General features: G+C 36.7%; 1 protein-coding gene and 1 long non-coding RNA gene across 2 annotated transcripts; one reads left to right on the forward strand and one right to left on the reverse strand.

Annotated features, from left to right (window-relative positions):
* Positions 1-327: 327 nt before the first annotated feature.
* On the reverse strand, positions 328-12,448 carry ncmap (non-compact myelin associated protein). Its single transcript, XM_079853725.1, has 4 exons — positions 12,166-12,448; positions 4,918-5,024; positions 3,859-3,943; positions 328-1,685 (listed from the first exon to the last, which is right to left on the reverse strand). The coding sequence occupies exons 2-4, from the start codon at positions 5,009-5,011 to the stop codon at positions 1,409-1,411; spliced, it is 456 nt and encodes a 151-aa protein (XP_079709851.1). The 5' UTR covers positions 5,012-5,024; positions 12,166-12,448; the 3' UTR covers positions 328-1,408.
* Positions 10,165-10,875, forward strand: LOC307148615. The gene is made up of 3 exons (XR_013819466.1): positions 10,165-10,257; positions 10,397-10,464; positions 10,727-10,875. It is a non-coding gene; the product is annotated as an uncharacterized lncRNA (long non-coding RNA).
* Positions 12,449-18,765: the final 6,317 nt, after the last annotated feature.

Below are 18,765 nucleotides of genomic sequence, written 5' to 3' on the forward strand. Positions count from 1 at the left end.
CACAGAGAAAAAAAAAGTTTCTACATGTTTATATAATCGAGCACTGCTGTATTTTTCTTCTTTGTTTTTCTTTTATTCTTATGCAATACTTTAGTTTTGTTGCAGATTGTGAATAAATTTTCTTGAGGTTACTTCTGGAAATGTCTGGATCTGAAGTTTTCTGCATTCATAATACAGGGCTCCAGACTAAAGAAAAACACAATCATAGACATCGTGACTCCAACAATTAAACCGTATTTCAGATTACTTTTTAGTTGATAAAAATGGTTTATTTCCCTTTTGATGCTGTCATTGTAGTGATTCTGATTCTATATGTGCCAAATAAAATGGCAACGTCAATCTTTTTCACTCACAATTTATGACATTCTGGCCTTACTCTGTTAAATTTGACCTGTAATATTTTGAGACATTTTTGAATATCTTTTAGAATATTTTTTATTAGGACAAAACTATATATGTGTAGCTTTAAAAACAAACAGTAGTTGCCGATTCATTTCAAATCTGTAATAATAAATGATTCATTATTCAGTGATGTAATCAGCTGCAAACTCAGTAATGAATAAACGAGTCACTGAGTCTGAGTCAAACAGCTAACTCACAAACATATTTGAATCTTTTCAACTGACTCCATGAAAAGAACAAGGATAAGCCAACAAATTGTTGACGAATCAAGCATCGCAGTTGTTTAATGCAGGAAACACTGGCATGTCTTAAGATGTAGCCTGATTACCACCAACATACAAGATAACATCTGAAGATCAGTGTTTTCCCATCTCACCAATGGCGTTCTAGTCTTGAGCCCTAAAATGCCACTAGCACTGTCAAGGTCATGGGTTTGAGTTTCAGGAATTGCATGAACACAAAATATATACCTTGAATGCAATCTCAGCTGCTTTGGATCAGTGTCTGCAAGGTGCATAAATGTTCAGCATATTTTAAACAGTATAATATTTGAACAATCTTAAAGCCTTTTCTATTAAGAGTGCAAATGTCCTGGTAATACAAAAATTACATTGATGTAGCATCCTTAACATCTCTAACTGATTCTGGTTTCCACCAATTAAATTTTTAACAAAAAAAGTTTTCAGCTCAAAGCAGAAACCTACATTGTTTTAACCTACATTTCATCACCAAATCGAGTCCTAAAAATAAAACTATGATCCCATCAAATGCTAAGACACTTGTCAGTAATGTTCTTCAAGTTCTTCATTATCATATCCAGACTCTTAAATTAGACTTTTCAATCTTTAAAATCCTCAAAGTTCAATAATATCCTAAACGGGCAGGGAATGTACAGTTAATGGTGTGTGCTCAGATATGACCGGGCCTCTTCCGTTGGTCGTTTGTTCATGTTGGTATGTTTGGTATCTGTATGTTTGGTAGCACATGTAAGTCCAGAGAATGTCTGCTATGTGTCATCAACTGATGGCATGTCGTGTATTGTCACAATTGTTGAGCCACTGTTGGTGCTGAGATGCTCCCCATTACTCCGCTCCATGTTTCCCAGTTCGACCCGTGGAATGCGGAACCCGTTGTCTGAGGACGCGTTAGACTGCGCAAAGCTTCCAGAGACTGAGTTTGCGCCCACGTTGCTCATGGCCATGTTTGTATTTGTAGTGGTTGAGGACACTTTCTTCCGTGGTTTGCTGGAGCCTCCTGCCATCATCCTTTTCGCATGCGTCCTCCTGTCATAAATGATTGAAAAAATGGATTGATAAATAGATAAATGTTGTTCAAAAAGAATCAAATTAAAGAGTAAAATGTAAGGATGGGTACCATGTTGGTTATCGGCCGATATCGAAGTAATTATATGTATATTAAAGGGGTGCTTGATTATGATTTCACCTTTCTAACTTTAGTTAGTGTGTAATGTTGCTGTTTGAGCATAAACAACATCTGCAAAGTTACAATGTTCAAAGTTCAAAGCGAAGGGAGACATTTTCTTTTAAAGTCCAACTGAAATCAATATTGACCCTATTTACTCTGTTAGAGCATATTACTAGTCTTGTGGTGAACAATTAATACACAGAAAAAAATGGTTTGCCGTCGTAATCTTTAATCAAAGTCTGAAAAGTTACTTCCGGTCTGGAATGGCGTTCCTTCTCTGATGAGGTTTGACGGCTTGGGTTGGGAAGCGCTTAACCACTCCCCTCAAACCGTTAGTCTGGTATGAGTGAGAGATGGAGAGGAGGAGCGCTAGAGTAAAACCCTGCCCTCTGTTCAATATTCCTTTTCACTGGGAAATACGTCACAACACTGGAGAAAAGTCGTTTGCAACTTCCGGTTCACGGGGACTTTAAAGAAATAGCTTTTTAAGGACTACAACAAACGGCTGGTAGGGACTACAAGACATTCCTCCCGGGTTAGTGACATCACTAACCCTAAAATGTACATAAACCCCGCCCCCGGAACGTGATTTATAGATTATCATGACAGAATATGCTAATTAAGGACTAGAAGATAACTACACATAAGCTACATAAATTCATCAACTAACCATTCAGAAATGTCCTGTTGCATTCTACATGTTGTCACTTCTTGAGTCTCTCCATCATTGTCTGACTCCAGTTTGAACATAAAAGGCTAAAAGTTTTTGAAATTTTGCATGTCTGTGTGAGAAGGACACAAGCTGTTGAAGCTCCGCCCTCTGTGCCAGGAGCAGCATCAGATTATTTGCATTTAAAGGGACAGACACAAAAACAGTGCGTTTTTGCTCACCCTCAAAAAGTGACAATTTTAACATGCTATATAAAAATATCTGTGGGGTATTTTGAGCTAAAACTTCACATACAGACTTATTCTACATCTTTTGAAAAGGACATACCACCCCTTTAAAATCGATATTACAAAATGCTAATAATTGAACTCTTTCCCTCCCAGTGACAGAATTTTCCGTCATTTATGAGACAATGGCTGCGTCCGAAATCGCATCCTCTCTAAGTTGAGTAGGTACTTATTTTGAATGAGTAATTACTTCAGGACCGCTAAAAAGTATGTTCTATGAGTGTGTGTAGTACTGCATTTGCCATGTTGTCATTCTCATGTGGTATACCACCATCAGTTACGTTGCTTCACTGCCATTCATAAACCCTCTCCCGTAGCCTTATGAGATAGTGAAGTGTGCAAAAATAGTATGCACACTTCAGAATCTTGCAGAATCTTTTATGAGTACAGTGAATTCGGACATACTTGTTTTGACACATACTGTTTTTCCACCAACTACATAGTAGGGAAGTACGCGATTTTGGATGCAGCCATAGTTTTCCTTTAATTAGCAGGCTTTCCGTGTTTTCACTATTATATGTTAGGGGCGCTATTACGTAACTTCTGAAAGAATACAGAATCTCCGTAACTAAACACAGGCATGAGAGCAGAAACAAGCCATAAAAGCATTGCTTATGCACATGGTAGTCTTTTTGAGGGGGGGAAACCTCCATTTTTTCAGCTTTTTGTTTAAAATGTTTTTTTTTTTTATGAAACACCCACATTCAAGAGTTGATTAAAAAAATGCATGAAGCTTTTCATACTGTACGTTATAATGTGATGCTTAAATTAACTTTTTTAACTAAATTATATTGATGACCCTGATGATCACTAAAATAATAAACCATATAAATGAATTTAGTTATCTTAATTAAACAGATCTGAATCTTCCATAACCTGTTCCATTCAGCCCTGAGAACATTTTAAGAGTGTCTTTGTCCTCAAATGGATTTTGAGAATGTCATGTCTATTTTTAGGACTCATTAATGGTCTGTCTAAAATTGTCCTGCTATTGTGAGGAGATAGAAAAGGTGTTCTGTTCACATCATGGTATGTAACTCATTCATTATGGTTTACATAAAAATGTTGCCATACCTGTTGTACGTCTTGAGGACTATAAGCAAAAACGTGAGAATGATGATTATACCAATGACGATTATAGCTATCATGGCTCCTGAGCCTGTGAACACAACAAACAGGGAATGTTTTATTAGACATATTGTGAACATTAAGCTTAGGGTTGGGAAGATCACATGTTCCCTTACAATCATTCAATGAAAACATCAATACGAATAAAGCCAAAACTGTAAGAAAAAAAATTGTAAGCAAAATTCTGTAGTTAAAAAAAGAACAATAAAAGACATCAATAAAGACATTTAGAGAAGTGCGTTCATTTGATCACAAAATGAGTAAAGCAATAGTAGAATACGCAATACAAAACTGAATGTGAATCTTTTAAAACATGCTGTAGAACAAGTTCCAGGAGAACGCTCATGCTCTACATTTCTCACGTTGTGCAACACCTTCAGGCTGTCAACACTGGACGTATCAAAGTGAATGTTCCAAATCTATTTTTCCTTCACGTCAGAAGTAGCACAAGAGTGTGTATATGTCATAAACTGAATAGGGCATCCAGTCAGACTTTATCATTAGCCATGTTTACACCTGGTATTAAGATGCGTTTTGGTCGATCGGATCACAAGTTGACGCCGCTAAATACAGATGTAAACGGGGTCTAAAACGTTTTGAGCTTGTCCACTTTCGACCACTTTCAGAGGTCGAAAACGCATTCGACCGGTTTGCGATGCTCGAACGTGTTCAAACAGCCACAGAAGACCCCCTGCTCTCCACCTACTGACATAATGCGTGAACATTATGGGAAGCACGCTAGCCAGACGAGATTTAAACTTTAGCTATTAGAGCAGAAACGAAAGCTGTCCATTAGATCGAAAGATCTGAAAAAAAAACATACATGCACCCGCCCATAGACCCTTGAAGAAATCAGGACAGAAGTGATTGAAAGTGGACAAAAGAGACAGATGGTGTAAACGGGTATGTGTTTCCGTCGTCTACTTGTGATCAGATCGACCAAAAAGCATCTTTAATACCAGGTGTAAACGGGGCCATAGAGTGTCCTACAGATCTGAAACTTACTCTGCGTGAGGATTTGGTCTCTAGACTTGGTGGCGGCTGTGGTGTTCTGTGTGGTTGTGGATTGGGTCACGGATGCTGTGGCCGCCCTTTGCATCTTTAGATTTGTCCTGGAAAAAAAGATACAAAAAAACAAGAAGGGAAAAAATGTTTAAACATACACTTTGGTTTATAGATTTTAATTTACAATTCATAAACAAGTAAGGAATGATTTAATGTTATCATTTTACTTCAACAACAACAACTGCTGTGCCTTTGGCTCTACGGATTTTGAAAAAGCTGTTTGCATTATATAAAACAAAGTGTTAATTAGTCCAAATTGCTGTTTTGGGGACTTTAACCACACTGAATACATGATGCATTATGTTGAGTAAACTACTAATTAGTTTAGAAATCCTATTTGTGAATTATAGTCTCAAAACGGTCATTTTATTTTATACTGCTTTTACTGCTAATTCTACAAGGCCTATCTGCCACCAAGATTTCATTCAATTAGATTTCATGTCAGCTCCCTGTTTATGTGCTTTAGGCACTTGACAGAGTGATTATATGTTTAAATAGTTTAAGTCAATCTGTTGAAAAATGCCGGAGAGGTGTATATCATTCTCCCATATATCTGTCAGCAATAAACATCTCACACCCATCAACTTCCGTTTTTTTTAATCGCTTAATGCAGCACAGTGTGTCCAGCTCCATTAGTCTGTCCAGCAGAGTCATGGTCCATATTGGAACAAATTTGTTTGTACTCGGTGAACTCTCAGTTCTGGTGCATCGCTGATGTACTCGCCGCAACCTCAAAATTATACAGCTGCCGTTGGTTTTAGATTTAACTGACTCTGGAGTATCCTCGGCAATACAATCAGAGCTGCTTCAAATGAAAATGGCTTTGGCTATAAAAAGCTGAACAACCCAGAACACACATGATCTCCGTCCATTTCTCCCAAATCACTCAACCAAGTGCATTCATACAGTGAAAATCCTTGCAGACTCTCTCCCTCCTACATGATCACACACTTTCCAGCACATGTAAAGTCTATTCTGCTGATTATATTCAAATAAACTGGAAACTACAAAACATGCAAAATCTTGAGTTTCATAAGAGCTATTACACATTCTGACAGCGTGGGCTTCACATCAGCGTTCAGGGTCTTCTCAGTCTAAATGAGCAAATCAGTGAAAAATACGTTTACCAATTGTCTAATTTTGGGACACCTTTACCTGTGATGGACTTTGGAGCGAATTAGAACTGAACCCCCACTTTATTTTGAGTTTTAGTAGGATATAGTATTCGACTTCTTTAAAATCAGTATCAGATGATATTGAAAATGTCATTGTTCATGCTCATTTCCTCTACTTTTACATTTAGATGAACACTTTTAAAGAGAACTCTGATGGCAAAGAAAATCTTTGTAAATATCATTTTTGGAAATCTCAAAATGAGTATCTATTTTAATATGGTACATTATAATGCTGTGATGCTTGAATTCACTTGCACACAAATGGACATAATCATCAATAAATTACTTTTAATATCGGTAATCGGTCATTTTTGTGCCTTACAATTTATATGCAGATTCATGTGCATATTTACTAGCCTATATGATGTTATTTATCAACAGATGTTCATCTATTATTTATCATCTCAAGGAAGTAGATCTGAGATGAGAATAGACATTTTTAGAGGCACCTAATAACCTGCATTTATTTACATAGTTGCCAAGCTCATCCTCCTATTTTCAGTGCCTCGCTTCGTAAAACAGCCTCTTCTGTTCCAGACAGGCCATAACGTCCGAGGCTGGCTCTTATGAGTATTTCTGACAGAAGCAATCAGCGCTGATGGAAAGAAAAATACAGCGCCTGTACCACCAAAGAACAGCAAATAGTTGTAAATTCTGTTGCCTGAGCTACAAGGTGAATCACAGGACATCAGTATGGAGCTGGGTTTCACACCACCATAAAACAGACTATAATACACTCTCAGGTTTGAAGTGTCAGGCTGTGCCACTTGATTTAATTTATAGCCACTTTACAATCTCACAGACGAACAGAGCTGCTGGAACAGAACAAGACAAATCTTGAATCCTGCCAGAGCCACATTTCTGCTAAATTCAACTCAACAATTAAAATCTTGGCTGAAAAAAACAAAAAACTAAACAAAAACCCCAGAACACTTTGCTTCTGGATCAAAAGCTGATAATTAAAATAACAATTAAACAAGCTTATTCTAAAACCAGAAAAAAATTCAATAAAGGACAGTATCATAAATAATGTTTTATAAAAGAGCTAAAATAAAATTGTTATATTAATCAAAAAAGTGTGTTTGGCTTTAACTAATCTCATTGTCCACAGCAGTGTTGGGTAAATTACTCTAAAAACTTAATTACTAGCGACTAATTACATCATTAACAGTGCAATTAGATTACTGTACTAATTACTCTCTCTTTATAAATCCGATATCAACCGTGACGCATTGAACAATACAAGGATAGGCACGAAACTGCACTTTTAGTTCTTTCAAATAAACAATATGCAGTTGCATAAATTATTCTTGAACTGATCAAAGTGTGTAAAGGAAGAAGGTAATTAAATTACAGTAATTAGATTATTACACAAATACTGCTCCACAGAAATACAAATCACCATATTATTCATACACATAATTGTATTAATCATATTTATCAATACTTCCAGTTTTAAAAAAGTATTTAGGAGTGTATAAATCTGAACACCTTTTCATCTCAGGTTTAGATTGAAAAAAAAAAAAAAACTGTGGAGAAAACTGCAACTCTAGAAAGCACTTAGTGTGATCCTTCACTCTTTCTCAATCTGTCTATCTTCCCTTGAAGTGTTTTTTCAATTGTTGCCAGCAAAAGGTGTGGTCATAACTCATTCTAAAAGATTTATTAAGTCTCTGCTTGATCGATTTCTAACAATTGGCTTATAATTATTCACTCATTTTAAATAAGCTGTTATGATTGCTTCTGACTAAAATGTAACCACTTGTCATTGGTGTAATGTAATCCACCAATCTATTAACTAATGAGTTAAACCGTAGGTCAAATTCATAAACGTATATGTGTGTCACTGTCAGTCGATTTGGTGTAACTTGATCAATTTTAGGTAAGATCAGGGTCAATATTTAACCAGTAAAAAAACGATTAGATCAGAGGTGCGCTCACGCATGTCTGGCCTTCAGTGCACGTCACAGCCCTGTCTACAGCCTTTCTATACACACAAGATCAGTCCTCAGTTCCCCTGACTTGAACAATGGTCCATTCATCACTTCTGTTACAGGTATGTGTCCGTCTGAAGCCGGATTCTTAAACACGTCCCCAACTCCTCACTCACTAAAAAACTACTGCTTCAAAATACACAGCATGAAAATAAACCCAGCCAGACTGTTTACAGGAACCCTCAGTATTGTTCCAGAACACCAGGACACAATAAGCAGTGACTGGCCTGCCAGAGCTTCGTCTGCAATCAGTCTAAGGATGCAATCAAAGTCAAAAAGAAAGTTAAAAAAGTGATTGTGTGTTTATCAGATTCTCAGAGGATGTGCAGAAAAGCACATCCTCTTGGTCCTCTCGGAAAAGGAAAAAACAACAATGTGGTAGTTCCTACTAGGAACCTCTTTAGTTCAATATCATCATTATATGATCAGACGTTAGTCATAAACACAAAGGGAGAGGAAGAAAACTGACATCAGGCCTTCAAATATTATACATCATAACAATGTATACTGTTATTAGTTTCTCATATTATTAGGACTACACTGTAAACCCCATGTTGTCATTAATAAAGAAATCAAGTTATCATAACTTAGCATTACTTAACGTTATACGCACGCAGAGAGTGTCCGGTATTTTCTGAGGCTGAGAAAACGTATGGTAAGTATGAATTCATAAAACTATTTTAAATAACATGTTTGCCAGAACATAACATCAAAATTTGTTCAATGTTGTAACAGTTTTTTAACTGTATTTTCTAGCCCGACGTTGTTTTCGAGCCGTTTATTCCCGTCCGGTATTTTCTGTCAGATTTTGGCTAACTCTTACATCAGACGAAGGTAAGTGTGAATTCATAAAATCATTGTAAATAACATGTTTACCATAAAACAACGGCAAAGTTTTTCAATGTCATATTTTATCTGAACCGTATTTTCTAGCCCACTTCCCTCAGTGGGGTCAGCCCTATGTTCCCACAGCCCTATGTTCCCACATTTCTAAGAATTTTTTTTTTACTGAAAATTTTGAAAATTAGGCCCTATGTTCCCACAGCCCTATGTTTCCACAACCATATGTTCCCACAGCCCTATGTTCCCACAGTCCTATGTTCTCTCATTTAACTATGTCCCCCTACACTGTCAGAAAAAAAGGTACAAAAGCTGTCACTGGGACCGTACCCTTCAAAAGGGTTCTAATATGTACCATTTAGGTACTAATATGTACACTTTTGGAACTAATATGTACACTTTTGGAACTAATATGTACACTTTTGGTACCAATATGTACCTTTGAGGGACTAATATGCACTCTTTAGGTACAAAGGTGTACCTTTTGAAAAGGTACTGCCACAGTGACAGCTTTCGTACCTTTTTATCTGAGAGTGTATGAAGGGTAGGTTTTAGTGCTTGTGCTGGTACAGGGATACCCCAATTACATCCCAGACAAGTCTCCCTCCTGTGAGGGGTATGTTTTAGGTATGTCAAACAATCAAGCCTTATTCCCCCACGAAGGGTAGGTTTTAGTGCTTGTACTGGTACAGAGATAGCCCAATAACATCCCAGACGAGTCTCCCTCCTGTGAGGGGTAGGTTTAGGTATGTTAGGGTTAGGGTTAGGGCTGTGGGAACATAAAGCTGTGGGTATATAGGGTTGTGGGAACATAGGGCTGTGGGAACATAGACATGCTCCCCCTTCAGTTACTGCGTGCGCTGACATCGTCCTGTGTTTTCAGACATTTATATCAGACGAAGGTAGTGCAAACTCATAAAACCTTTTTAAATAGAGTATTTACCAAAACATAAGATTGGGTGTTGTTGATTTAAATTGAGTGCGTTTATGTTGTAAAATTAATCTAGCTATCTTAGCTAGCTTGGTAACTGCTAACTGGTACGTTACTTAGCAAATGCTAACTACATACATTTCTAAGAAGTTAGTCATTACTTAAATATTCATGTTTATTAATTAATGTTAGCCTAGCTAGTGTGCTTGAGTTGTTAACGTATTCTCCTTTGACAAATCAGCAGACACTTTCTTCTCTGTCCTCAGAGGCTTCAGAAACAGCACTGAAGGAAGAACTGCAGCTGACTTTTGATTCATGTGAGGCAGACAAGGCAGAAAAGGTGTGTTTTAGCAACGTACTTGAAGTGCAGTGTAAATTTCACTCCTTTTGTTTGTTTCAATGTTGTAAGTGTAGAAATCTACCATGTACTTAGTTTTATTATGATGTAATTTACTGTGTATATATATGATTGTTTTCAGGCCAGGTGGTAAATGCTGCCATTCTTCTCGAATACTGCTGATCTTCAAAGAACAGAGTCATCAATAAGGTAACGCACACAGAAAGAGTTTTTGTTTGAATACCATTCAGTTTCCCAAGTTATCTAGTATTTTATTTAGTTACTGAAACGGCAAGAAAGCACTTTGACTTGCTTTGATTATTTCCATTCTTGTTGCTGTCCAACTAACAAAATTGCTTTGTATTGTTACATTTTTATTATTATATCACTCTAACCTGTGCTTAAACAACGAGAACTGTACAATGTATTAAGAGAAAATGTGTCTTAATTATTATTATTTTTTTAATCACAGGATCCTCCGTTCCCATCCCCAACCATTCATCTGAAGGACTGCGGCAATGAGAACCTTTTGAACCCACAGTGGCAGTTTCCACAGGATGAGATCTCACTGATGTTAGCCTGAAGTACTGACTCTATCACACACATACAGTTGTGGTCAAAAGTTTACATCATTTTTTTAATAATAATTTTCACTCTTAATTCTGTGTCGTTATCTGGATGATCGACGACTGTTTTTTGTTTGTTTGTTTTGTGATGAATGTTCATGTGTCACTTGTTTGTCCTGAGCAGTTAAAGTGCCGATTGTTCTTAAGAAAAATCCTGATCCTGTACATTTTTGGGTTTTCCAGCATATTTTGAATATTTGAACCCATTCTAAAAGTGATTGTATGATGTTGAGATGACAACTCAGTGACAACTGAGGAACTCACACACAACTATAACAAAGGGTGAAAGATAAGTTAAAGTAGATGACAAACATGTCTGTTGTTGTTCATTACAGTGTGCTTTTAATTGTTCTGATCAATTGTTCTGATCTGGTCAATTTCACTTTTAAATGACCGATTTCTAAATACATTTTTAATCAATTGATTTCATTTACTGCAAGTATTGTAATTGTATTTTTTACTGATTAAATGTTAATATACGATGTTCAGTCAGTACGATGTTTAGTCCATTTGCCTTTTAAGTTATCTTTACTTAATTCAATGAGAAGGCCACATTAGGTCAACTCAATTAATTAAGTTTGAATTTTCCCATTACTCAAAAAAACTTGCGCAACCACTTTCCTCAAATCATTTGAGTAGTCTCAACTTGGTTTACAGTGTAATGCCTCAGATTTCTTCATGTGGTAACTTGTAATTATTTGTGGAACTTGATGTAATACACTGAAAATAACAGTGCAGAAATTGCTATTAAGTTTCACAAATTATTACAAAGAATTGGCAAGCATTAACTGAGTGTGAAATTTTGAAGTAGAAAGACTGAAAAAGTATTTTCTTGTAAAACATATTCCAATAATCTTTGTATTTACAACTTGTAAAAACAGTTTATGACTAAATTGACCTGAATATATTACATAATACCAACAAAAATCATTTTTAAGGGTCAGATCAGTTAGAAATTTAACTTTAAGGTAAGAACAGCAAGAGTTTACGTTTTAGTGTATCTGCCATGAAACATGATCTGCCCTACTGAGATCTGAGAGTTTGTTTACTTTAGTTAACGTGTTTACTACTATTTTAGCTGTATACAACAGATACAAAGTGAGTTGAATAATAGCCACTTATTCAACTCGCTTTGAATATACACAATCTGTCCATCTCAATAACTTTCCTACACACACATGAGGCATGCAGCCAGAGACTATCTGAGGTCCCAAGATGACAAACCACACACAAAATTGAATGTACAAAGTGAAAATAGGTAAAACCCAGTTGCAATTTGGCTTACCTGTACGATCAGTTCCCTGTCGTGGGGCTTCTCTTTCCACAGAATCAATCCCTCCACTCCCCCTCCTTTAATCGACTGAAGTGAGCATAGTCCACACGCACTTTCCCTCGCACACACTGCTGCAAACAGAGCTGGGACACAAAAACAAAATGGAAACCCTGTCTGAAAGGAGTTTGAACAGGTAGAATGAGTGATTGAAAAGTGAAGAAGTTGAAAGCATTGGATGGTTTCAGCACTTGGCAGAGAGGTAGAGACGACGTACTATATCAGAGCTCTCTGGACTGAAAGCTGGTTTTTCAGGTCTGGCCTGGCCCCCAAGGCGTGCCACATTCACGACACATGCTCCGTTCTCAGTCATTACTCACCTTTAATTAAACACACACACACACACACACACAAACAGAGAGAGAGACAGGATTTTTGATTAACTTTCTCTGTGACTGAGAAAATCATTACAGGATTGTATTAGCACTCCTGCAGTACTCATGCAAATCAAGGGCCACAGAGAGAGCTGATGTGGTTTACAGATGTCTTATCAGCCTCATTGAAATATTCAATCAGATTCCCTTCTAGTACATCCTTAACAAACACTCAATTGCAATCAGATGATTTGAGCTGCTAGAACATCAGAGTTGTTTTGATTCACATGGTTTTCATTTTAAATTTAACATCCTGTTTTTCTGCATCACTTAAGATAATTAACAATTCTAAGGATCAGAAATGATAAATCTGCTTTTTTTATTTTGAAGTTAAAAGATAAAGTTCTGTGTTTATGAACTGCGTAATTAATTAATTCCTGATAATTTACATTTAAGCGTAATTTACTAATATTAATATAACTAGAACAGCATAATTAGGTCTCTGTGTTAAGATGAGTCATACTTTGGTGTGTTCTGTAACTCTTTCTTTTTGAAAGCAACTCCCAGAAAAGGGTATATTTCATCATTCTGTCACGAAACACACACACACCTGTTTTGCAACAGAAAAGCGTAAATAAAAGAAAGGGGACATTTGTTCTTTTTGAGGGATTCCTTCCTCTAAGCAGGGATCCCATGACAGAGTTTGGGTTTTCCAGCCGGCCAGCCCGGGCCATATGCCACAGTGGGAATCAAGTTACCTGTAAAGAGAAAAAGTATTTTCTTTCTTTCTTTCTTTCTTTCTTTAGTGAGACTTTCACTTTCTGCCATTCCTCTTTTAGATACAGTGTTTGATATGAAAACAGATATTAACATACATTCGCCCATTCTATAAAGTTCTTACTCTTTTGTCTCCGTCCCTCTTCCTCGACTCTTTTTTGTGAAGTGTAACTAAGCTTCATGGTCCCCGATTCAGTTTGTCCCAGTGGGAAAATGTGGTTCTTGTGTTTGGCGGTTTGCACTCTTTTTCTTTTCTCTGTGGGAAACTTTTGTCAGATGGCATCATTATATAAAAAGAACACTTTTAAAGGTCATGCTCAACTTTCACAAACAACTGGAGGAGAGTGGAGACACAGAAGGGACTCCATTGTCTTCTTTGGCCTCAATCTAGTTCAAACAAAACTGATGGCTATGGCTGCAGGTTCTTACATCATCTGATTTGATTGATTAATTGCTATTTTACAACAAAGGTTTAGTCATGGGATGGGCTCTTCCTCATACAAAATAAACAATGACTCTGATGGGACTGACTATTTTATAGATATGTCGGCTTTTAAAGGAAATTTTAAAAAGCTAACTTAATTAAAAAAGTAAATGTAGCTACAGCTAATTTCCAGGGAACAACCTGTCTAGTTCGTCTCGCGAAACAAACTGTAATTTGACGCTAGCTATCTTAACGTCAGTTGCCTAAAATATTTTTGAACAAAACATTAACGTTTTTATGACATATTTGTGCTAGTTACATCTATAATAAAGTGATAGCCTAAGTTGCTATTAGCCTAGCTGGTGCTTTATCGATATGGCCTACCGCGTGAAAATGTGCGCAATGAAAATTGCATGAGCAGCATTCAGGCCTACCTCCTCTGGCGGTATAGTTTTCCGAGACTTTTGCCGACACATACATGCTATAATATTACCTTTATTATAATTATAACATTTGAAACTCCTGTAGCTTTATTCTTTTCTTTTTTTTCTTTTTTTTAAATAATCCCATCACCGATCATTCTTACCCTGTGGTTCCTTCAAAATACTGCATGCTTATAAAGAATCATTAAAAATTGAGTCTATTAACTTCACTTGTTCTTTAAAGTTACGTGCATACACCATCTTGCCCTTAGGCTACGTAATGAAAATATATGGGAACATACTGCAAAATATAATGTGATATAGCCTATTACATAATACATTTACATATGGGAAACAACTAGTGCTAATATTTGTCAATATACTGCAATATACATTGAGCATGAGCATGTATGGCTATATATTGATAAATATAAAAAAATATTTAGAAATGAAGACAAAAATAGCATTAGGCTACATGTAATATTCATAAAGTTATATCATTTATTGTGCACATATATTGCACATACATGTTCCCATATAAATGTGAATGTATGTACACACACATATACACACAGATTAATGGAATGAGTTGCAGCAGATTTCTAGTTCACAGCATGCTTTGCTTCTGTTAAAGGAGAGTAAATGTTAAAGTTAAATGTTTTTTTTGTTTTTTTGTTTTGCTCAATATTAATATAAGGGGAGATCTGTTAGTATTTAATGTTCTATTATAAAATGGTTTTAGGTATGTCTGAGTTTTTGGGGTTACCATTGTGTTGAAGAGTAGAGCCTGTGGTTAGGTCGACGATTGGCCAAACTTTATTAGGTCTTTATGTTACTTTACTTAAAAGGATATGACTGAGCACTCTTTAGCCCAGTGTTGGTCTCCTTGCTAAATAAATAGCAAGCAGACTTATAGCTTATAAATAGTAATAGCAGGTGCGCTTCTACTATTGTTAACTAGCTATGTATGAAAGTATCAAACATATATGTAATTAGTTACAAAATATGAGAAATGTATAGCCTATTAGCTACATAATATATTTCTGTGATTGTGTATACTGCAGTAATAATGAGTAAATATATGTTCAGTATATTTATACACGTGCCATATCTATCACATGTACAACTATATGTTATGAAGTGTATTACCGAATATGAAATAACATACATTATGATATAAGTAAATATATATGTTCACATACTTTCCAATATGAAAGCGGCAATTCCATATGTATTATTCAATATATTGTAATATATTTACACAATATGGTATTATACATATTTTCTAATATACTGTTATATCATTGTGTATATATTAGGAAATATACTTTCTTAGCGTAAGTCTTTACATGAGATAGGAGCTAAAGTCAGGCTGTTTCCATTGGTCATCAGCAAACACACAACGACCGCAGGTACACATTGCACTGCAATCAGTCATTACACATCCGGCCTGAAGATTAGGCTGTTTACATTGTTTAAGCTGCCTTCGTTTGTCCATCTATATCACATTGTGGCTACCTTTTTCTTCTCTAATAGACTGACTCTCATGCAAAACCTTCCCACATATGTTTGGAGACTTCAGCCACAATTAAATTATTTACACTGTAGATAATAAAATATAGGCTTTTTATTTAATTTATCAGTATTAGACGAAATTGGATTTGCCCAAATACATTTACCATCTGATGCTCACTTGAAAAAAAATCATCATAATTGAAATACTTTGCACATCAATTGGTCATTTGCTATATCGTGCACAAGATTTATAAATCGAGGGAACAAAATAGTAAATCGTCCACACGATTTAGTAAATCGAGGGAACGAATTAGTAAATCGTGCATGTCATGTGCGGGGCTCCGTAGTTTTCACCCATATTAACTCAGCAAAAAAAGAAACGTCCTCTCACTTTCTACAACTGCTTTTTTGCAGCAGCAGATTTCTTAACGTGTAAATATTTGTATGAATATAAAAAGATTAAAACAACTTGGGATGGTATAAACCATCATTTGTCAGTTCTAGATAACTGAGAATGAATAACGATACATACCGAAGTAAGAGTATAATTTATTACTGGGTATACAACACGCCTGTGGGCCTCAAATTCCATAAACTGGAGGAGAGCAAATACAGCTCTCAGCACAGCACATGTGAAGGAGTGCGGTTGACACAGAAAACGCAATTCAGACTAAGCATGTGATATACAGGCAATAGAGAGAGGATGGGCACTTGTTTCTAGTGACAATCCTGCTCACATAGCCATCATAGCCATCATACCCATCCAGGCAATTGTTGCTATGGTAACTGCGAGGCTAACTGAACACACCTCCTGCCATTGGTTTAAGGAAATCGCAAAAAAAAGGGGTCACAAAACAACCGTACCTTCTGTTAAATAATCATCCCTTAGCAAGGCAGCCAAAATTAAAGGAGTTGCATCATCTCACCGCAACCACTCCTTCAGCAAGCTGCCGCCTCACCTCCAAATAGAGGGAGAGCAACCGAAAGTGAGGGTGTCGTAAGGCTCTACCACAACTAACCCTATTAAGAAACGATTGTTTCTCAACAGTTTCACCAGCTGAGCTGGAAGAAGCATGGCTTAATGGTAAAGGAGTCGCATCATCTCACCGCGACCACTCCATCAATAAGCTTCAGTAACACTGGAGAGTGGGCAACTAAAAAGAAGGTTTTTGTGTCTGTCCCTTTAAATGTAAATGAGCTACTGCTCCCAGCACAGGGGGTGGAGCTACAACAGCTTGTGTCCTTTTCAAAAACTTTTAGCCTTTTATGCAAGCGGGAAGGAAGTCGACCGGAAGTTGAAGCCGGCCGCGTGCCACCATCTTGTAGCAGAACTTCACCTGCTGTTAGCATCCCATTGACTCCCATTCATTTTGGCGTCACTTTGACAGCGAATAACTTTACATCTGAGGCGTTTGAAGACTACATTTGTCCATTATTTATTTCTAAAGAAACACGACAATGTATAAAAGGCTCCATTACCTTGTATCTTACGTTATGGCCCCGTAGAAGCAGTTTTTGTAAAAGTAGGCCAACGATTGCGTCATAACCACAACTCTCTGTCGCACAGTAGAGAGATTACCGTATGGACAGGAGGAGAAGCTCATGGGCAGTCGGGGGGACGTGGAGGGAAAATTACAAAATAATTAATCAGCATACTTAGCAAAAGTTTCTCCTGCTCCTAGCTCATGGACACCTACTCACACTCTCCGTCTCTGCAAGTTTCGGAAGGGAATGATTCAGATTTCTCTTGCCACAGCCACTAGAAGACAGACAGGTTGCTCACGTCACATCTACGTCGTCAAGCTTTGTTTGAGTCTGCGCGTCAGGAACGGAAGTCCTAAAAATCGCTAAAAATGGGCTTCACTTGTCTCAATTGAGTTCCAATGAGATGGCTCTGTCCACTTCTTATGCTTTTATGTTAAAACTGAAGTCAGAAAGATGGAGAGACTCAAGAAGAAGTGACAACATGTATAGACAACATTTCTGAATGGTTAGTTGATGATTTTATGTAGCTTATGTGTAGTTATATTCTAGTCATTGATTAGCATATTCTGTCTTGGTAATCTATAAATCGTGTTCAGGGGGGCGGGGTTTATGTACATTTTATGGTTAGTGATGTCACTAACCCGGGAGGAATATCATGTAGTCTCTACCAGCCGTTTGTTGTAGTCCTTAAAAAGCAATTTCTTTAAAAGCAAATATCTCCCTTTGATTTGAACTTTGAGCGTTGTAACTTTGCAGATGTTGTTTATGCTCAAACAGCAACATTACTAACTAAAGTTAGAAAAGTGAAATCATATTCAACCACCCCTTTAATGTAAGGAAATGTTTCTCATCTTGTGCTCAAATCCCTTACGGTGTTCCGCAGGCTTCCATTTTGGATGGACAATAATTTTTTTACAGTTAAATAGCGATAAAACTAAAATAATCGTCTTTGGCCCACCAAGGTGCAAGTACTCTAACACGTCTGTGGGGACACAGTTACATGTGGTTTGGCACTGCAAGGATGATCAGCTTTATGGATATATATTTTGCTTAAAAACAATGCGTGTGCTGCATTTATTTATTTGTCAGTAAGACGGATATTTTACATTTTAGTGTGGACGAGAAACTTTTGGAAAACGCTATTGTGGACGGAGAGTGTTTTCAAATGTATCTAGATTAATGTAGGCATAGTGTCCAAATACCTTTTGGTCTACTTTATGTGATAAGATTTATACATGAATATAAGTCTTTAATATAAAAGTTCCAATCTTCAGTATACATGATCCTCTGTATTGCTGTACTTATTTAAGTGGGGACATTTAATATTCAGCAATATTATTGTTCTGCCTTACTTAAGGTGGACGATGATGCAATTTTCTTCTAGAAACAAGCTTTGTTGTATTATTTTCATGTTATCACTGTGAAGCTGCTTTGATACAATCTGTATTGTAAAAAAGCGCTATATAAATAAAGGTGACTTGACTTGACTTATCAGTGGTTATGAGCAGATTTTCAGTATACACATGACAAAAAACATAAATTCTGGCAGGTCTAGTTATAGCAGTACATCTTGTTCAAAGCTACTGGCTGTGATTCACAAGCACCTTATTTCCCTCAA

Source organism: Squalius cephalus (assembly GCF_949319135.1).
Source record: "Squalius cephalus genome assembly, chromosome: 20".
Taxonomy (NCBI): Eukaryota; Metazoa; Chordata; class Actinopteri; order Cypriniformes; family Leuciscidae; genus Squalius; species Squalius cephalus.

Coding starts and splice junctions, on each gene's coding strand:
- ncmap (XM_079853725.1), bottom strand. CDS start 5,011: ATGCAAAGGGCGGCCACAGCATCCGTGACCCAATCCACAACCACACAG. Junction 3,944..4,917: donor AGACCAAATCCTCACGCAGA/GTAAGTTTCAGA, acceptor TTGTGTTCACAG/GCTCAGGAGCCATGATAGCT. Junction 1,686..3,858: donor GTCCTCAAGACGTACAACAG/GTATGGCAACAT, acceptor CATTTATGACAG/GAGGACGCATGCGAAAAGGA.